This window comes from Ochotona princeps, chromosome 15 (assembly GCF_030435755.1).
Source record: "Ochotona princeps isolate mOchPri1 chromosome 15, mOchPri1.hap1, whole genome shotgun sequence".
Lineage (NCBI taxonomy): Eukaryota > Metazoa > Chordata > Mammalia > Lagomorpha > Ochotonidae > Ochotona > Ochotona princeps.
The window spans coordinates 7,053,468-7,074,329 of NC_080846.1; the positions used below are offsets into that span (position 1 = coordinate 7,053,468).

At 57.0% G+C, this 20,862-nt stretch overlaps 2 protein-coding genes across 3 annotated transcripts in view; both read left to right on the forward strand.

The window, feature by feature from the left end:
- The window catches only part of TST (thiosulfate sulfurtransferase), a 254,633-nt gene that overhangs the window by 102,256 nt on the left and 131,515 nt on the right, over nt 1–20,862 (forward strand). The window lies entirely within an intron of this gene.
- RAC2 (Rac family small GTPase 2) lies at nt 743–13,505 on the forward strand. 2 transcript variants are annotated; one of them, XM_058673167.1, is made up of 7 exons: nt 744–949; nt 3,090–3,161; nt 8,072–8,189; nt 8,745–8,807; nt 9,015–9,174; nt 12,270–12,401; nt 12,822–13,505. In XM_058673167.1, the coding sequence occupies exons 1-6, from the start codon at nt 915–917 to the stop codon at nt 12,398–12,400; spliced, it is 579 nt and encodes a 192-aa protein (XP_058529150.1). In that variant the 5' UTR covers nt 744–914; the 3' UTR covers nt 12,401; nt 12,822–13,505. The 2 variants fall into 2 exon arrangements, with proteins under 2 accessions (XP_058529151.1, XP_058529150.1); XM_058673168.1 differs by lacking the exon at nt 3,090–3,161 and having other exon boundaries at nt 743–949.

Below are 20,862 nucleotides of genomic sequence, written 5' to 3' on the forward strand. Positions count from 1 at the left end.
TCTCAGATCTGAGTTTCCTTATCTGTGAAATGGGCCATGGTGGCTGGCCTTGGGATGCCTGGTCCCCATGGCTGAGCCCTTTAAGGCTCTGCCTGCTACTTCCCTTTCATTTTCCTTCTGTGTCAGCTGACACCCTCATTACCCTCCCCTACATTTTCCATTCCCACCCCACCCCCAGGACACCCCGACATGGGCTCTAGCTTAGGGGAACCCCCATGTCTTGGCTAGAAGTCTTCTTCCCAGAGCGTTCCCTTTGGGATAGCAGCTGGGATTCCAGGTGGCAAGCCCTGGTTCTCCCTCCAGATAACTCCAAGGCACCCACTGCAGACCCGGTGGCCTTGCTCACTTCCTGTCTCGCTTTATAGACACCTATGCTGAGGTCGCAGTTTCCTGCTAGAAAGACTATGAGCCCCAGAGATGGGCTGCGCCCTCACCACCACTGCCTGGCACACAGTAGGTACTCATTAGTGCTTATGCCTAGAATTGGGATAAACTGAATTCTTGGCAGCTTCAAGTTTTTGGAGAGCACCTGTCCCCTAGGGGCCCCATGGGGTTCCCGATCTCCTATGGGAGTCCCAGGACAGTGTGCCTCTCTGTGTGTTTGTGTGTCTGTGTGTGTGTTTGTGTTGGAGAGCCGGGGAACCAAGACCTAGCCCAGCACCTGAGGGGGCCCCAGCTGCTCTGTCAGACCGCATGCCCCGCCTTCTGCAAACGGCCGTGGGCCAGCAGCTTGAGTAAGTTCTCCTTCCGCTTCCTCCTGCCTCTCGCCCTACCACCACCCCTGCCGCCACTGCCGTTACTTAGCCGGCACCTGGTAGGCTCTCTCCTCCCAACCCTGGTGCCCACAGGAGCCCCGGCCTGAGCCATCACTGTCACTGCTGCCATCATCACTGCCACTCCAGGCTCCGGACACGATGCAGGCCATCAAGTGTGTGGTGGTGGGAGATGGGTAGGTACCTGGTCTGCTTCCTACAGCCTCTACCGAAACACCCTCTCACCCGGGGATGCCCTGTGCTCTGCAAATGGAGGCACCCCTGGGTGGCAGGGAGTAGAACTCACTCCCCAAACCTAGAGGGAGCACCCTAGGGTGGGCTGGGGAGAGAGAAGCTGAATTCAGCCCTTTCCACACCACTCCGGAAATTGCCTAGGTGGAGGGTACAGGATGGCAGGTGTGTGTGTTGTGTGGGGGCTCCTCATTGCACCCCAAGGTGCTGGGGACAGGTTTCCCAAGGTAGTGAGCCTGTCCTCACCTCTGGCATGCAGGTGGCCATGACCCGGATTCTGTTCCCTGGCTTGATGTGCTTTGTGGCCCTGCGCAAGTCACGGCCCCTCAAGCTTGGAGATGTGAGAGGAGGCCTGTGCCCCTAGAGCTGCTGTGGGGTAGCTTGAGATGGTTTGGCTCCTCTTGACCTGGTGGCAGGGGAGAAGAAAGAGTTAAGCTGGAGAGAGAGGAGACTTGCAGGGACAAGAGGGGCAGGCGGGGTTAGGGGCCTTTCTGTCATAAGAGCTAAGATGACGGGTCTTTTTTTTTTTTTAAAGATTTATTTATTTTTACTGGAAAGGCGGATATACAGAGAGGAGGAGAGACAGAGAGGAAGATCTTCTGTCCGATGGTTCACTTCCCAAGTGACAGCAACGGCTGGAGCTGAGCAAATCCGAAGCCAGGAGCTTCTTCCGGGTCCCAAGGCTTTGAGCTGTCCTCGATTGCTTTCTCAGGCCATAAGCAGGGAGCTGGATGGGAAGTGGAGGGCCGCTGGGATTAGAACCGGTGACCAAATGGGATCCCGGCGCGTGCTAGGCGAGGACTTTAACCACTATGCTATTGTGCCGGGCCCAAGATGACAGGTCTTAACATGTCTATCTCCCATGGGGTCTATGAGCCCCCAGCTCTTGGTCCTGCCCTTAAGCAAGTGTGAGTCCAGCCCAGCAGGTTGGAGCTGGGTGGGGCCTCTCATCCCAGCATTCCTAATCTGCACACGGGCATACGGAGGTCTTGGGCAAGTGGAGGGGGGGAGGGTTGCAAGGGACAAGTCTCTGGCTCTGACCTGCCTGTCTCGGGCGGCTTGTGATGCGTGAAGGCCCTGCTCACTTCTGCTTTGGATCTGATCTGACAGAGGGAGGGGGGAAGTCAAGGGCAAGGTCTCAGCCATTCAGTTACCTTGTGGCCCCTGGGGAGGGCGAAGGGGGAGAGGAGAGGGTGAGCTGGCCAGTAGCTTGCCCACCAGGAACAGGAAGTGACAAAACCAAGCACTAAGGGGGAGGTCTGTTGCTGCTGCCCCTTTGGGCCCTTGGCTTTGCACCAAGCTCCTGTGCCCCTACCCCCCACCGAGTGCAGGGTGAGGGGGAGACAGTGCAACCACAGGGTTCACCTTCTCATTGCCTGCTGTGTGCCAGGCACCATGCTTGTGAAGCACCGACTCTAATGTTTAGGCCCATTTTACAGGTGTAAAAAACTGAAGTCTAGACAGTAATCTGTCACCTGAGATATGACAGCACTTGAACCTAGGACACTCTGAGTCCTAAGCCCTATGCCCTTGACTGCTAAGTTGCGAGGGCAGGTGGTAGGAGGGCGGGGAGAGGCAGCCCCCTAGCTTTCCCAGCAGTCAGTGGCTGCTGTGGGCATTGTCTGTTTCATGACTCAGCATGCTCCTGGGAAGACAGACCCACCTTCATTTTCTCTGTGGGGAAACTGAGAAAGTGCCACTGGGTAGTGGGGATGCAGATGGGGTTTGGAGCCCAAGACGATGGAGGCAGAGCCTGTGTATAAGTCCAGGCTCCCCAGGCATCCTCTGTGTCTCACCGCGTGTCCTTTGTCACACACACCTGTTAAGCTTTGGGTAAAAGTTCGATTCCTGGTTCTACCTGCTGTGTAGGCCAGCACCTCTGGGCCAGGATCTTGTCGTCTCTGCACTGTCACAAATTCCCAGATAACCTTCCCAGACTCACAGCAGGCAGAAAACAGACATGAGATGTCCAGAGGTGTGGGCCTGGGTGGACGCCCCGTGGCGGGGGGCTGGAGGGGTTCCCTGGAGGATCAGGTTGACTCTCAGCTATCGGTGACTGTGCCCTCTGCCCCTTTTGTCTTCCAGAGCCGTGGGGAAGACATGCCTTCTTATCAGCTACACCACCAACGCCTTCCCTGGAGAGTACATCCCTACTGTGTGAGTGCTGGAGCGGGCGGCTTGGAACACAGGGATGGGTGCCTGGTCAGGCCCACCCTCTGGTGGCATGTCCTGTGTGCGGGGCACATGGGACAGGGGTCAGTCAGGCCCTTTGTGCCAGAGTCATGGTCAGTGGGCAGGCAGCTCTGCCATGCAGCTGGGGAGGCTTCCAGAAAGAAGAGAGAACACACAAGAGGAAGGGGTGAAGGGGAGAGTTGGCTTTGAATGTGTTCTTGCTGCCACCCCTCACTTTTGGCCCACAGCAGGTGGCCCGGTTCCTTCTGCTGACAGCCTTCCCCAGAGGGTGGGGGGTCATGGGCTCAGCTGCCTCACCCTGCCTCAGGCAGGAGGAAGGCTGGCAGCTAAGAGCAAAACACTGGGCAGGGAGCCTGGAAAACCTGCGGCCAGCGAGGGTCCCTCCCAACACGTGTGTGCACCTGTAACTTGAATGCGAGGTTCGTGTTATTCCCTACTCATCACCGGATGTTTCTCAGGTTCCTCCAAGTGAGCTGGCTCCACACCAGGATGAACAGGCAGGTGCTGAATCAGGGTAGACCACTGTCGCCAGGCTTGAGACCCCTCCCACTTCCTATCTCTTCTTGCCCTGTTGGAGGCTTGTTCTACAAGAGATAGAGGCTGCACTGGGAGATTCCAAGTTCCTTACCCAGGCCGCACCCCAGAGCTGGGTGGTGGCAGCTGTTGGCCCTCAGCCAGGGTAGGTTGCTGCCAGCAATGTGGAGGTCCCACCCCCACCCTGGCGCCTGGTAGCTGTTAGTGGCTTTAATGGTTTTCCTGGGAAATCTCAGAGAAGCTGGCAGAGTGGCCAAGGGCCCTCTTCCTGGGTCTGTCTGAGAAGCTGGGCCAGAGCACCCGACTGGAACTGGCTTTGTAGGTCAGACTCAGGGACCAAAGGGCCCTGCATGTATTATCTATCTATCCATCTATCCATCCATCTATGTTTTAATATTCTGACATTCTCATTTTCCTTTCACACTGGACCCTGACAATCAGGTATCAACTAGGCATCCTTCCCTCTTTCTTGGTTACCGAGTTCTGTAGAAGCCCTCAGAGAGGCTGCTGTGTAGGGGCCTGTGTAAGGGCGGGGAGTGGGGGTCTTTGACTTAGAATATATGGGAAGAGAGGGAGGGGATGGGCTGGGTAAAGCAGACAACTCCTGCTCTCTGACCCAGAAGTGGTGGGGTCTGAGTAGCAGGTTAGCTGCCAGTGAGGAGGCACAAGTGCACACTGCACACGATCAGATAAATCAGAGCTCACGTGGGCCTATTCAGTGCTGAAAGGCGGATCTGATCGTGGTCTGGGAGAGCTTACTACCCTGAGCAGAGCAGGCAGTGCTTCCAGTTAGCCAATCAGGCGCCGAGGCCCATGAGGCTGTCCCCTGATTGGCTCTTGTCAAACCCTGTGCACCTGCCTTCCAGTTCACTGTACGCTGAGTTAGTGATGCTTCCAGAGGGCCTGGAAGAATGGATGAGGACCATGGCAGCCAGGCAGGTAACTCGAGGCACTGCTTCTGTCCTGTGGCCACAGCATCTATGTCTGAGAAACTTGGTCCTGGATTCATTGTTGAAGCCTAGGACCTGTTATTATTTTTTTCTCTTTAAGATCTATTTTATTTGTTAGAAAGACAGAGCTACAGAAGTCTTCTTTCTGCTGATTTACTCCCTAAATGGCTGCAACAGCCCGGGCTGTGTTAGGCCAAAGCCAGGAGCGTTCTCTGGGTCCCCAATGTGGGTGCAAGTGCCCAAAAACTTGGGACATTTTCTGCTGCCTCCCAGGAAAATCAACAGGAAACTAGATCAGAAGTGGAGCATCTAGGACTCGAATTAGCGCTCACATGGGATGATGACATTGCCTGTAGCTTAAACCAGTTACACCACAGTGCATAGGGCCCCATTTCACAGATGGGGAGACTGAAGCTACCCTGGGGAGGGTGCTAGATGGGAGGCGGAGATATAGCCTGCCCACGGATACCCATGACATAGGAGGGGTCTCTCCGCCCACCCCACCACCTAACCCCTTTATTTAGGCAGAGCTTCCTGAAGCTAACATTAGCGCCATACCTTGGCCCACATCCTTTCTGTTGTTCTCCTTCCCACTTAAAATTCAGTACCCTGTACTGTCCTGGCTTGGAAGTCCTGAATGACGGCCCCTGCCATACCCCCAGGCCTACCTGCCACACCCCGTTATCAGCCCCTTCAGGCTCCCTGAGTTCCTGATCCCATACACTTACCCCCGCCTGCCCTCAGCCTCTGCGTGTCCACTCCTGATGGGCAGGACACTGTCTTCCCTTCATTGGGTCCCCAAACGCCCTGCAACTTGACTTAGAGTTTACTTTTGCTTAGTACCTGTCCCCATGGGGATGGACACTCCCTGAAGACAGGGCCCTTGGCCCGTCAGTTGCCCCAGTTTCCAGAACAGAGCACAGCCGGTGCCAATGATGACCAGGCCATGAGGGCAGGCTCTGAGCAGGTGCAGCGGAGCCCTGCCCTGCTGGGAAGGACCCGCACTGTGCACGGCGGGGCCAGCAGCTAATGCTCTGTTTTTCCACCTTCCCATGCCCTGCTCTCTCAAGGAGTCAGCAGACTGGGCATGGACTCCCCCGGGCAGAGGACAGCCCCTTGACCCTGTCCCTGAGCCAAGAAGGGTCTGGGTCCTACAGGGTGAGTCTGATATCTCCCTCTCCCCCATGCCTGGTCCTGAGCACCCAGTGCTTCCTGGGGTCCATGCCCCTGGCTGATGTGCTCGCTCTGCCCCGTCTCCTACTGCCTACAGGCTCTTAAGGAACAAGGGGGACCCAGGAGTCCCCAGCACAAATTTCTCTCGCAACCGGTCCTCTGGAAGGAGAACTGTTGGGGAATGATCATAGCATGTCCTAGAAGGGTAGCTAAAGTGGTCTCTGTCTTTTCAAGCCTTCCCTAAAGGTCTGAGAGACACAGAGAGGAAGTATTGGCCTCAGGGGCTAGGAGAACAAGCCGGTGCTGTCTGCAGGCTGGGACAGGGGACTGCCTCCACCTGCTGGGGGCCTGGAAAGCCTTTCTGGAGGAGATGAGGTTGAGCTGCGGCTGGAGGGATGAGTAAGAGTCAGGCTGGCCATGGAGGGGAAGAGGAGGCAAGGAGGAAGGGCATCTGGGAGTGAGAGGGTGCGACTGGCAGAAGCTTTCCAGGCAGCAGCAGGAGGCAATTTGAGGAACTGAAAAGGGGCCAGGAACTCTCTCCAGGAAGCATGGCTGGTAGGTGTGTGAGAAAGTCAGGCTGCCCTGCCCACCTGTGTGGGGGTGGGGCTGTGCATTTCCCAGGAGCTGCCCTGAAGCATTAATGCTTCTGCTACCTGTCACCGAGGGCTTCCTGGAGGAAGTGGCATCTGCAGGGGCTGCCAACAGTGATTCAATGCTGCTCTCCCTGCATTCACCTGGCACCAGCTGGGGACTGCACGTGGCAGGGCAGGGAAGAAGGGGCAGAATAGAAACCTGGCTTGCTTGGAGCCTATGGCCTGGGTGGAGGTGGGGTAGGGAGAGAGACACATTGCTCATTCACTCCTGGTCAAGACAGGGCAGCCACCCAAAGCAGGGGCCCTTGGACTCTCTTCTGGGTCTGGGACAGAGAAGATCCCCCTTCCCCCACAGAGGAAGAATTGGTTGGCCAGGGTTTTGAAGGCTGAATAGGAGTTAGCAACAGCCAGCAGAGGCGATGGAAGTGGGAGTGGGGAAGAGAACAGGGGAGGGACAGGTGGGAGTGTGCAGGGGTGGGGCATTGTCTTAGCAGGCCACAGCTAGGACAAGCATGGGGAGGCAGCTGGGCTGGGGGAAGAGGAGGAGCCAGAGGAGTGTGGGGTCGCACTGGACCAGGTCTGGAGAGGAGCAGGGCCTGTGCAGAACACTCAAGGCGAGATCAGAGGCAGCAGCAAGGGCGTCCTTGTGGACGGAGTGCAGTGGCTCCCCATCTGTGTGGCCTCGGGCAAGGCACTGTCCCTCTCTGGTCCCAGTTTGCTCCTCCACCTCTAGAGTCTCCCGGGGTGTGAGTGACGACCTATTTCCTCAATCCTCTTGGGTTCTGACCTTGATCCTGGACTCCAAGTCCAGTTTCTGTTTCTTCTCCTCCAGTTGTGGGGCTGGGTCAGGCCTGGGCACCTGGGTGCCTCCTGCCCTGCTGGGGCTGTGCCCAACAGCTCTCCCTGTGGGGTCCAGGCTGAGCTGTGAGACCACCAGATGGCCTGCTGCCCATAGGAGGCAAGAGGCGGTAACTAAATGCCCTCTGGGGATGCCTTAGTAGATTCCATGCTGTCCCCTCCCCTGGGGTCCCCAGCTGTGGGGGTCAGCAGGGTGCCCTCTGGCAGTGGCCCTTCCTCCCTGTCCCCCTCCCAAATAAACTCACATCATTATTAAAGATTTATTTGTTTATTTGAAAGGCAGAATTACAGAGACAGAAATCTTTCATCTGCCAGTTAGGGCTGGGCCAGGCTGAAGCTTCGAGCCAAGAGCTTCATCTGGGTCTCCCACGTGGGTGGCAGGGTCCCAAACATTTGGGATGTTTTCTGCTGCTTTCCCGGAAGCATTAGCAGTGAGCTGGATTAGAAGTGGAGTGACTGGAACTTGAACCAGTGCCCATATGGAATGTGGGAGGTGACTTTACCCACTATGCCACAATGCTGTCACCTTAGATTAACTGGTCTTTGCTAGGGCCCATCAATCACAAAGGAACAAAACAAAAACAAACCAGCTGCTTGGTGTTGAGTGACTTGGGGTCACTCCCAGCACCTCTTGGGATCTTGGCCTCCGAATGGGACAGTGGGGCTGGGGTGCACAACCTCCGAAAGGGAAAGTGCGGGGCTGGGCTGCATGGCCCAATGTCAGAGCTGGGGTTGACCTTGGCCTCTCCATTTCTGCTTCCTGTAGGTTTGACAACTACTCAGCCAACGTGATGGTGGACAGCAAGCCCGTGAACCTGGGGCTGTGGGATACAGCCGGCCAGGAGGATTATGACCGTCTCCGGCCGCTCTCCTACCCCCAGACGGTGGGTCCGCTCTTCTCTGCAGGCCTGGGCCTTCGCTCTCTCTGTTTCCTCTGCTTGGGATGCCCTTCCAGGGACCCCTGCTCTTGTCCTCCCCCAGCCCCACTCCATACCACTGTCCAGTGGTATCATGGGTTCCTCTCCTCCCAGGCTCGGCCTCAGGGCCTCCGCCACTGCCTGGCCTCTTGTAGGTGGGGCAGGCATGGGCTCAGCAGGCAGCCCGGGGGTACCAGGGGAGGGAGCAGGTGGTGAGACAGGCCTGCAGGTGGCTCTGTGGCTGCCAGGCCCAGGATGCTCTACTGCTCCAAGTTGGCCTAGGAGAGGCCTGGATTTGGACTTAAACAGAGGGAGGGTACACTTTGCAAGCCTCACCTTTGCCGTCTGCTGAATGGGATGGCCACTGTGTATGTGGGGGCAGAAGCACCTGAGCCACGTATGCCCCGTGGGCTGCTCCTTCCTCTCAGGGGCTTCAAGGGTGGGGAGACAGGTAGGAGAGGCCAGGATGAGACCCTTGTGGGTGTCCCCTCATCGCTACTCTCCTCTGCTCTATGTCTTCAGGACGTCTTCCTCATCTGCTTCTCTCTCGTGAGCCCAGCCTCCTATGAGAACGTCCGTGCCAAGGTGAGAAGCATGTGGGATCACAGGAGGGGAGGAAGGGAGCGGCAAGGTCATGCAGGGGCACCCGAGCTGGTGCCTGCCCTGACCCCTGCATGACCTTGCACCTGCTCCTCTCTTCCTCCTCTGGTAACATCCTGCACAACCTTGCACCTGATCACCTCCCATCTACTCACACCCACATGCTGTTTCCGGGGTTCCCGTCCTGCCCAGTGGTTCCCCGAGGTGCGGCACCACTGCCCCAGCACGCCCATCATCCTGGTGGGCACCAAGTTGGACCTGCGCGATGACAAGGACACCATCGAGAAGCTGAAGGAGAAGAAGCTGGCGCCCATCACCTACCCACAGGGCCTGGCGCTGGCCAAGGAGATTGGTAAGGGGTTCAGGGAGGCCAGTGGAATGCCGAGGGGCCTAGCCTTGCCCGCACACTCACTGTGCGACCTTGGACCCATGGCCTAGGCGCTGTCTTTGCCCGTGTGTCCTCATTCATCAGGCAGGTGAGAGCGACGGCTCCAATGGGGGCAGGAAGATTAAGCGAGTTCATGTACGCGTGGTACCCAGTGGGTAGTGCGTGATGTTAGCTCGTGGCTACGGTATCCACAATTAGCCACAGGAGACAAGGGCACATGTTGCAAGCAGGGAGAGGTGGGGGTGGTGTAGGCTGTCCTGTACGTGGCTGGAGCTAAGTCATTTTCTTAGTTTGTCCTGGAAGGCTCCTCGGAGGAGGGGGTCTCTGCCCAAGATGAGAAAGGTGGCGTGTGACTTCTGCCCTCTCCTGACCACTGCTCCCACCCTGACACAGGAAGTGATTTCCCAGGTCACAAAGCCAGGAGGTGGCTGCTCTGCGGTTTGAAGGGAGGGCGGTAGACTGCCGCTAGGGAACAGGTTGGTGGGAGCTCCTCTGAGTGGCTGAGGTGCCTGAGAGCCCAGGACCACCTGCTGGGCTTCCCTCCCCGCTCCTGTGCCCTCAGCCTCCCCCACTGGGTCCCATTCTCATGCTCTAACCCCTCCCTGCCTTGGCCCCAACTCGCCCACGTGCCGGAACTGGGAGGGCCTCATGTTTCTCACAGGAAGAGAAACCACAACACCAGCCCCCACCCGCACTGGCCCCGGGACGCCGCCATTTTCTCTGGGACTCCCCCATTCTCCCTCCACTGTCCCCAGTCTGGGTCTCTGGCCCCAGCCTGGGCTCCCAGTTCTGTCCTCACTCATGCCAAGGGGTACAGTCCTGCCCTTTCTCCTTCCTTCCCGCTCTGTGTCCTTGCTGGCCTGGAGGGGCCCTGGCTCTTCTCTGACCGGCTGTGTGACTCTGGGCCCCAGTCCTCCTATCAGCACAAGCTGGACAGTCCTCCACGGTCCTTCCTGGGGGTGGCTTGGGGGTCCTGCTGCCTTGGCCTGGGTTGGGGCAGGTTATGGGGCCTGGGGCAGATCTGGGTACCTGCAGGCATAACCAGGAGGCAGCAGCTGCCTTCGACCCCTTCTGTGGGGTTCCCCGCCCCTACCCCCAGATGACGAATTCTGGGGGCGGACTCTGTTCCCCACTGTTGATCATGGCTAAACAATATGACTGTTCTTAGAACCAGAACAGAATCTTCTCCAACTTCATTCTCACTCCTTCAGTGTCAGGGAGGGACTGTCGCCACCCTCAATTTACAGGAAACTGAGGCTTAGGGAGGGGAAGTCACTGGCTTCCGGCTGCCCAGCTGGGGGTGGCTGAGTGCACAGGTCCCTGCCCAGGTGGTCCGGCTCCATTCCTCTGGCAGCAGCACCTCCTGGGACCTGGCCTGCTGCCCCTGTGGGCATCGCTGCTGGTTAGTGTGTCCTAGGGATGGAAACAGGCCAAGGTGGGACTGGCCAGTGTCCTAGAATGGTCACAAGTAGAGCCACGGGGGTGCAGGCCCCCAACTCGGAATCCTCAGGGTGCCGGAACCTGCTGAGCTGGGGGCTGGGGTAGAGGCAGCTGGGAGCTGGCAGAGGAAGAAATAGGTACTGCTATGGTCCCCTTACAGGGCACATGGCCAGGTGCCAGGTGGCCCTTCCAAGCCTGAAGGGTGATGCTGAGACCTGTAGGCTGCTGCCTTTGCCAGCCAGGCCCTGGGGACCCTGGGCAGGACCTGGCAGGTGCCCCTTTCCTGCAGCACACAACGCTGGCAGATGACAGCCTCCCAGCCTGTCTCCCTCCTCCCAGCTGTGTGGCTCTGGACCGCAGCTTCCCTCCTTGTTCCGTTTCTCGGGCTTGAAGGGGGAAATCACAGCATCTGGCTCAGTGCCCCATGGGGAGCAGGTGCTGACCTGGAGCCTGTGTATGCCCACTTGTGTCCTCAGATGCGCCTGCAGGTTCTGGGGGCCTGCAAAGTTCAGCTTCCTTCACCTAAGCTTTCTCTGGTCCTCTCAGCAGGAGGGGTTTTACAGTTACTCACTTCAGGGATCCTGATGAGCTGCAGCAGACTTGGGGTGTCACCCAGGGTCCCTCCAGAAGGTCAGGGATGCTGCCTCTGAGCCGGCCTTGCCTGCTCTCTGTGTCCTTGGGCGATCAGCCGGAAGAGGACAGGTCCTTTTGTGCACTCTGATTCCTGCCCCCTCAGGTGGATTGGACACATCCCATGTGTGAGCCTGGATCAGTCATACATCCTCTACGAGCCTCAGTTTCCTCATCTGTACAATGGGCTAGTGGAACAATTGCTAACAGCTTGCGGAAGCTGGGTCTATGCACCCCACCCATGTGCAGGAAGGAGACCAGCTGCTGGTAGAGTTTATCTGTAGTGAGCAGAGCCCCCAGCCAGCAACCTCAGCTGAGCTTCTTGGAGATCAGGGGCTAAGACACTGTAAAGGGTGGGGAGGGCACTCAAAGGCCGTGCCAGCTCAGATTGGTCCACAGAGTGTGTGACCTTTTTCTGATTGGTCGGTGATCACAGGGGTTAGGGTGTATCTCTTGAGATGGCCAAGTGGGCTGGAATCTGTTGGGGCTGACTTCAATTAAAATCTGTGAATTCCCACATAACCCCCAACATGTGGTGTGGCGGGGAGATTGCACCGGGATGTTAATCACAGCAGATTCTGGTGACTTCTACGTTTTTGGGGTTTGGGGTGTGGCACCCCCAGTCTCTAACTCTTCCCAGAGGACCTGAGGCTTGGGGAGGGGAGAAGACTGGATCCACATCAGAGGCCCTGGGGGCAGGGCGAGGGGGGGAGCACTTTGTGTGTCCCAGAATTACCTACCCCTGCTGCCTCACTCCTGCTGAATTCAGGGTCTTGATTTCAGCTGTAGGGAAATTAAGGCAAGGGGTATTATCTAAGACCTTTCTCAGGTTGACACAGTTCCCAGGAGTCCTCCATGGGTGCTAGGACCCCATTGGCAGTCCCCACAATGCTCAGGGGTCATTATGGGAGGGGTGTTTGCACAGAATCTCACCTTGGCACCCCCTGACCTATGCTTCTGCTTCCCCCCTCGCCTCCCCGGCAACCCAGACTCAGTGAAATACCTGGAGTGCTCGGCCCTCACCCAGAGGGGCCTCAAAACTGTCTTCGACGAGGCGATCCGGGCTGTGCTGTGCCCGCAGCCCACGCGGCCGCAGAAGCGCCCCTGCAGCATCCTCTAGGGTAAGAGTCCCCATTCCCTGCCCCTGTATGGAGGGAGCCCTTGCCTCCTAACGCAAAGCAGGCTCAGGTCTCAGGCAGCTTCTGTTTCTCTGTGGTGGCATCCTGGCCAGGATACTCAAGGGTAGGTAAGGAAGGAGTGTCTGTTTCCCCAGCCTTCTTGCCACCTGCTGGAGCAAGGCCTCAGGAATGCGCAGATGCCTGACTCAGCCCCCAATCCCAGCCCTGCAGGAAACCACGAAGGAGGACAGGACAGGAAGGACACCCAGGACCCTGTCCCAGGAGGGTAGTTAGCAGCCCCCAGGGGCCACAGGCATGATGCTCAGGGAAGAAGAGGTTTAGCCCCAAACTTCTGAGGCTGGAGTGGGGACGCTGTGCGTGGGGGGCTCCCCCAAGTCTTAGCCTCGGTTGTCTCCCTTCCAGGTTGTACCCAACGCTCCCGCCTCACTGGTCCTGACCCTCCAAGGACCCCTACTGGCACCTGCTGATCACACGGGCCCCTCCTCGTGGCATTTCTTAGCAGATGGTTGCAGAGCTTGGCTGTCCATCTTCTCCTTGTCAGATGCTCCCTGGGGCTGGGAGAGTGTGAGTTTGTGGCTTCATGTCCCACCTTCTCAGGGGCCAGAGGGAGCCCCAAACCCACCAAGCCATCCCTCCATGTTTCTGCGCCCAGTGGCAGCTGCCAAACAGGGCAGTCACTTTCGCCCGATGCCTGGAGACTCAGAGCTGGAGGGTTGCTAACTTTGCACTTGCACCCTCACGTGACCAGGCCCTTGTTGGCCACTGGGCAGTCTTCCCCACCTGACCTCTGTCTACAGAGTGGACATGAGCAGCTCCCAAGTGTACCCTTCCTGACTGGATCTGCCTGTTTTGGACACCATTTAAAGCATATCAAGTTCCCAACAGCCCCGGAGCTGTCTGCCCATACACTCCATGTCAGGAACCAGGTTCAGCTTGACCCTTGCCCTGTCTCTGCTCATAGGACCCCGAGCAGCCTTCACCTGGGAGGGTCTTCACTCGCCCACCCTGCCAGGCAGGACTTTTGCTATTGCAAAGAGAACCCCAATAGAACCTGCTTCCGCAGAAAATAAAGCTGATTGGACTCAAGTGTGGAAATGTGGTTTCAGGTGTAACTTGATCAAGGGAACCCTGAGATATCCTCGCAATGGCTTGTCTGGGCCTCTCACTTCTGCCTCCTGCTGGCTGCCCGGCGACTTGCACAGCTTCATCTTCCACATCCAGGTTCAGATGAAAACAGCAAGTGCTGGGTGCACACAGGGTGTAGCTAAAGCTTACTCTGATTGGACCAAGTTGGGGCTCTGGTATTTCTTCAACCAGATGTGTTTATCTCAGGGACGCTGTGATCTGATCACGACTGGGCTTCATGCCAGCTAGAGCAAGGCTGGGAAAACCACACATGCCAGCATGGTGACCAAGAGCCTTTGGGATTTGGGTGTCAGGCAGCCAAAAACTATGGCTTTGGCCTCTGAAGGCCGTAGGAAATCATGAGTCCTGGTTGTGTGAGGACACAGGGCCGGTGCCAGCAAGCATGGGGCAAAGGCAAGGACTTGGGGAGTCCATAGAGAGAGTGTGCTGGCAGATGGCCCCACCCCAGGGATCATCGTCTTGTGGGTGAGCAAGCGCAACTTGGCACATCTGCTGGCAGCCGCCCTTCTATGCGCCGGCTTCGTATGTTTGTCCAGCCATGCTAAGTTGTATCGGCCGTCACCCCCATGTCGCCTGCTGCTGCCGGGGCAGGGGGGTGGGTCAGCCCCTTTCCTCAGGGTTCTGGGGCCCCAAGAGAGTGAAACCTAACAGCCCCTCCCTGCCTCACTCTGTCCCGGCTTCCCACTCAGCAAAATGGTTTGGGTGTCCACATCTTGCTCTCCAGACTCCCCAGCCTCCTCTGTTCTGCTCCTAAGACCCCAAGTTCCAAGGCAGGACTGTGTCCCTTCCCCAGCGTGGCGACCTCTGTGTCTCTGCCCTCTTGGAAATTACTTCTCCCCTGCACGAACAATTTAAAATCTATGTTGAAACTCGCCACGCATGACATAGCACAGACTTGAGCAAGCAGGAGCCCTCGGTAAGTTTCAAAGCTGAGGGTTCCCCTTGGTCATCAGGAGATTTTTAGAGGCTGTGGGATCAACTCCAACCTCTTCTCCTGACCCCCACCCTCCTCCCTCTGTGTTCCTGTACTCACGCCTCCGCCATCAGACTGGTCTCTCATTTATGTGTCTTTCAGCCCAAGGCCTGGGCCAGTGCTGCCCGTGTCCCTTGCGCTTTATGCCCCTCCCCTGCAGGCCGAGAGTGGGCTTGGAGCTGTTCTGGCCATACTCATCCCCCTGAGCTATCCCTGCACAGAGACGGAGGTGTCCTTGTCTTTAGGCCAGTGCTCAAGTTGCCATCCAATCACTTACTCTGCCCTCTCTCCTGGCACATAGGAATCTCATTAAGCCTCCTGCCAGGTTTCCAGGGAGCGCTGTTTTCAAAGGAGAGATAGAGGAATCAGGGCAGACCCTCTGCTTCCCCACCCTCCAGCTCCACTCTGATCTCCCTTACCCACAGAATCCTAGTTTGTGTGCAGGGCAGTGGAATACTTAGCACCAGACACAATTACAATTGGCTTCCAAGATCACTCAGTTCTGGCTCAAGAGATATCCCTGGAAGTCAGCTGGAGAGATGACAGATTCAGCCAACACTAATCTCTGACCTCTCTATTTCCCTGCTTTGAATAACGGTGTGATGTCTGGCACAGCAGCAACCATCCTGTGAGCCTGAAGACACATGTAGACACTATAAAAAAGGAGCAGAAAGGTGAAGAAGGCTTGACTCCCGATAGCATCAGTCAGCAGCTGTCAGGGTGACAGTGGCTGCCTTGCTCTGGGGACAAAAGGAAAGGAAATGGCTTTATCTGTTAAGTCACTGCTGGTCAACCTTTCTGTTCCTTCTGTTGGCTGATAGCATTTGTCACTGGGGCCTCAGGACTCCAAACCCAGTGGTGCTTCCTTCCCCTTACACTGTTGTGCCCAGCAGTCACAGGGTAGCAGAAGAGTCACTCCTGCTTGCTCTGTGGATTGGCTGAGGACAAGGGACGCTACCCTCAGGGAGAAAAGGGAAACTGAAAGGGGAGTCCCCCTAGAGCCTGTTTTGAAACTATTGGGTGTAGCAGGAGCTGACAATATGGCCCCTACGGCTCATCTCACAACAACTGCTCTCGAGCGCCCCCCCCCCCAGCATCAGGCCCAGGTTGAGTGTCAGGGCTGCACACAGCACGCCTTCCTCCAGAGCCCACCTGTTGGCCCTTCTGCCCTGGGCCTCACTGGATGGGCTGGACAAACAAACTTTCAGGCACCATTTTTTTTCCAGGCACCATTCTTGGTGCCTTGCTTTTCCTTTGTAATCCGTCACTGGATGCATGCCCAGTGGTGCCCCTTTACAGCCTCCTGTGGCAGGCAGCAAGTGCCATGGTCCCGTGGGTGTGATGCTCATGCCAGCCTGACACCCAGAGGCCAGCAGGCAGCAGTGAGTTCTCCTGCCCAATACCAGGTGACTGCTGGTCAGTGCCTCTGGGAGCTCTACTTTGAGTTGCTGGCCCTGGGCTGTGTCCAGAACTCCCCAACATGTCTCTGATTTGCTCCACGCTCAGCTGTACCTGCAGTCCAGGTCGGCTTGCAGGAGATCCCAGGAACACAAGGAGGCCAGGAGTCCCCCGAGGCCCAGGGCCAAGTCAGATGTCCTGTAAGCCACTGTGTGTCGGTGGGGGTGGGGCTTGGATGAGGGGCTGGCAGGTGCAGTGACCCTAAAAATTATCCTTCTGGAATGGGACTCCCTCCTGTTTGCTCTGCCCTTGACCCCTGACCTCACCTCCCTACTATCCCCTCCCAACTACTCCTTCCCTGTGAAATTTACTTCTTGGTTCTTTTGAATCCATCCAGGTCCCAGGGAGGTGGGAGCTAGGTCTGGAATATTCTGAAAGATTTGGTTCTGGGGAGACACGAGCGATCATCCATTTACAGCATCCAGAATTCAACTGGGTTCAGACTCTGCATGCCCTGTGGCAAACCGGGCCAGGGCCAGGGTGCAGAGAAGTGCCGGGAAGACAGATGTGCAGCGAACACGCACCGTGCAGCTCTGTTGATGTGGGTCTCCCAGCGCAGCAGGTGCAAAGCTCTGCCCCCTGCCCCCTCCTTGCTGGGAACTGGAGCAGGGATGACAAATCCAATCTTCAGAGGAACAGCAGGCACCTGTGAGCCCAGCCGTGGTTGGGCAGTGCCATGGTGGCGGATGGAGGGGTGGCAAATGACATCACAGAGCCCAGGAAGACAACCGTAGGCACCTGCTGTCTCCTGGCTGAGCAGGGACTTAGAGGTGGAAGAGCTAGAGCCCACTGGCCTTGCAGGAGGCTGAACATGGGGGGGTTGGGGCTGAGTAAGGGTCAGAAACGTTTGCACTATACAGCTGGGCCACCAACCCTTTCTGACCCAGGCCCTGTATCCAGAGACCCCTGCAACAGAACAGGATAAGGAGATGTAGTGGGTCTGCTGACTTGGAGCAGATGAGCCCTCCCTAGGAGGAGTGGCCCTCTCCATGGCACCTGGGATACTTAGGGCGGGCACGGATGCTGGGATGCATGCAGGTGCACCCCATGTGCTCCCAGCAAAGCCCATGCCCTGGGACAGCCTGGAGGTACTTAGAGTATGGAGGGAGCACAGAACAGAGCTGTCAGGACTGCTGCTGCATGCATATCCACCCAGTGGCGCCCCAGTTTGTCACTATGCTAGCCCCCCCGCCACCACCCCCGCTGACCTGAGACGTGGGAGGGGAAGGAGTGCTCAGGGTGTGTGTGTGTGTTGGAGAGCTGTGTGGTCTCTGTGCCACAGCATCCCCTGTGGAGTTAAGTGGCAGTCTGCATACAGAACAGGTTGGCCCCTTTCCTGACCCAGTTCAGGGGTTCTGGCACCCGGGTGCACATGCAACCCAGATAGGAAGCAGAAGAACATTCTCATAGATGCCGATGCTGGGGTGTCATGGGCAGCCGGTCCTCCAGAGATGCTCTCTGGGATGCAGGCGTTGGTCTGCAGCAGCAGGCAGGTGTGGAGTGAGCACTTTGTCCTGGAAGACGAGGACACAGTGAAGGACGAACAGACCTGCTCAAATGCATCCCAGCATGCAGTGGAGGCAAGGCAGCGGGCAGAAGCAACAGTGCTGCCCCTGAGGCGAGAGGGAGCAGGGGCGAGGGGGGTGGGCAACAGCTGCCAGGACGTGGAGGATGCCCCGGCCAAGGGGACTCTGGGAGGTGGGACAGAGCTCTTGGGAAGGACACATGTTGATCAAACAGGAAGGGCTGGGAGCTGACAACAGCTGTAAGGAAATAAATACGTAAGAAGAAGTAGAACAGAACGGTAAAAGAGACTGAGGAAAATGACAGAGGGGCTTAGCGTCCAAGCGATGGAAAGGAGTTGCTCAGATTTATTCATTTGGAAGGAGGAGTGACAAAGGGGAAGCAGGGGTAGGGGACAGGGAAACAGAACAATGGTCACAATGGCCGGGACTGGGCCGGGCTCAGCCAGAAAGAACTCCATCTGGCTCTCCCATGCGTGTGACAGGGATGCAGGCACTTGGGCCACCCTCTGCTACTCCCCAGGTGCATCAACAGGGAGCTGGATCAGAAGTGGAGCGGCCAGGACTTGAGCTGGCATTCACAGGGAATGCTGGCATTGCAGGTGACAGCTTACTCCAGCTCCGAAAATAAATCTTTGTTAAAACAGAGGGGTTTCGGAAGGCAGTCACAGAATCGGAGAGCATGAACTGCATTGAAGCAGTCTGCTTACTGCACAATGATCAAGGGAGACAAAGCAGGATGCTGTAGCAGGTTGTTATAAAGCCTCAGCGAGGTAGGGATAAACAGCAATCCTAGAAGCTCCCAGGATAAAGGGAGTAGAGTGAGCTAAAGCCACACACAATGACAGGGGACCATGGATGGTGCCAGCGATTGCCCAGCGGCTGCCTCCAGCTGTTTCAACCTGGCAAGCAGCAAGAGTGCTGCTGGTCAAGTGATTTCTCAGAGGGATCCCAGAGACTGTGCCTAGTGAAACCAGTGGAAGCATCCATGAGGGAGCCAGCATGGAACCACAGGAACTGGGTCTGACACAGGAGAAGGCTGCAAGGGGTCCTTGGGACCAGGGTGAAGACAGGAGCCCTGGGCCTGGGAAGGTGGAGCACTGCATACAGACCTGAGCAGCAGGTGGGAGATGACCACGACCTCCAAGGAAAATCTGCCCCTGCTGTTGGACTCTGGAAATGGTACTGCAAGGTTTTCATGGCACCTGAGGAGTGTGTGGACACAGCCCAAGAAAGCTGTGATGTTAAAAAAAAAAAAAAGCCAGTGCCATGACGTAGCATGCTAGGCCACTGACTGCAGCGCTGACATCCCATATGGGTGCCAGATCAAGTCCAGGTTGCTCCACTTCTGATCCAGTTCCCTGTTAACATGTGTGAGAAAGTAGTACTTGGGCTCTCACATCCCCGTGGGAAACCTTTAAGACATTCCCAGGTGGACCAGCCCAGATCTGACCATTGTGGTCATTTAAAGAACGAACCAGCAGGTGGAAGATGTCTTCCTCTGGAAATCTGCCATTCAAATAAAAGATAAATTAAAGACAGAGAGAGCGATGGGAAGAGATGCAGGCAGAGGCAGGTCACCTGGGACTCCTCTGGTGAACGAGAGGGGAGTCTAGGGGCTCTCAGAAAGGTGGGGGGGGGGGTGGAGGAAGCGTGTCTTCCCTCTATCAGGGTCTCTTACTGGGTCTATGGCCAGCACATTTTATTTACACATATGCATAGGCACCTTCCCACGCACACGAAAAGCCACACAGCCCCAAGGACGGCCCCGGTCCCACAATGCAAATGTTGGAGAGTTGGGGGCACCTGTGCTGCCTGGAAGGCGAGGGTCGCTTTAAAAGGTTTGTTTGTGTGGATGCCCGCCTCCTCCCAGAGCAGCAGAGCAAGGAGGCAGCCTCCCTCCCTCCCTCCTGCACCAGCAGGCTGCGGCAAGGGGAGGCCAGGATGCTTGCCCTGCCGCAGCTGCTGTTCAGTTTCAGCGCAAAATAACGCATGTGCCGGGGCCATCCACTTTGGGATGGCTTGGTCCAGAGGGAGTGTGGCTGAAGATGGAGCACTGTGGGCAGGTTCAAGAGCTGGGGGTTCAGGTGGGTGCTGGCGGCTGTACTGATAAGGTTTTGTCTGGTGGAACTCATGCTCGATGTTCCCCGCCTCTTTGTCCTCCTCCGCCCCCCAGGAGCTGAGCTGCCGCTGGGGTGGGCCTGTTGCTATTGTAGCTGATGTGTGTCCTTGGGAGCCACCGTGTTGTAAGGGGTCAATTCATTCCTTCGACAATGCAGCCCTGCACAGCCCTGAGGCTCAGAGAGGGCAAGTCACATACCCACGGTCACACAGCTGGCAAGAGACAAAGCTGAGATGTGACTTGTGCAAGAGCTAGTTGGGAACTGATGCAGTGCAGGGGGCTAGAGGGATCAGGTCCCAGGGTCCAGGACTTATCTGAGAAGCTTGACCTTGGATCTCCGTGTCCCTAGCTGAAGCTTCAGTCTGGACACCATGTTGGCTCTGGCCTGGGCACTGCAGGCCAAGAGAAAGGATAGAGGAGGCTCCGGCCTGACTCTTGTGGGGGGTGGATAGGTGAGGAGAACTCGAAGGCTCGCTCCAGGAAGACTATGCGTTTGCGGCTAGAGGGATAATTGTGTGTCCTGGCGAACCCTTCAGTCTGAGATGGGACAGGTTGCTAGGTGAGGCACAGAATTTTCTTCTCTGGAAGGAGGTGGCTGGGCACCCCACCGGCAGGAAGCCAAACATACTTCTCAGGGGCTTGTGGGCTCAGAGCCGGAGGCATCCAGGATCTGGGTGCGGGGCAGGGTGGGTAGGAGCCCTTCCTAGCTTCTAGAACCCAGCCTCCCCTGCTCCCCAGAGGGCTTAAGTGTGGGTCCAGTCAGAGCCTCCTGGGGAAGGCTCCTGCCCCATCTCTAACTGCCTGACTACACATCGTCTTCTCATTCAGCCAGCAGCTGATGCCCTGTGCCATACTGGTGCTAGACTGGCACCAGGCCTAGGGACACTAGAGAATTCCAAGCAGAATTTGCCTTGTGAGAATTTATAGTGGAGCGCAGAAGGCAGGAGAGACCTCCTGAGTCCTAAGCTATATACACACATTATAAAGACTTATGTATTTGCTTGGAAGAGCTGGAGAGAACGATCTTCCATCCACTGGTTCACTTTCCCAATAGGCATAGTGGTCAATAGTGGGCCAGGCTGAAGCCAGGAGCCAGGTATCCCAGCCTAATTTCCCACATGGGAGCAGGGATCCAAGGACTTGGGACCATCCTCTACTGTGTTCCCAGGCATGTTAACAGGCAGCTGGATCAGAAATGGACCATCCAGGTCACTGACTGGC

Coding starts and splice junctions, on each gene's coding strand:
- RAC2 (XM_058673167.1), top strand. CDS start 915: ATGCAGGCCATCAAGTGTGTGGTGGTGGGAGATGG. Junction 950..3,089: donor TGTGTGGTGGTGGGAGATGG/GTAGGTACCTGG, acceptor TTTGTCTTCCAG/AGCCGTGGGGAAGACATGCC. Junction 9,175..12,269: donor GGCGCTGGCCAAGGAGATTG/GTAAGGGGTTCA, acceptor CCGGCAACCCAG/ACTCAGTGAAATACCTGGAG.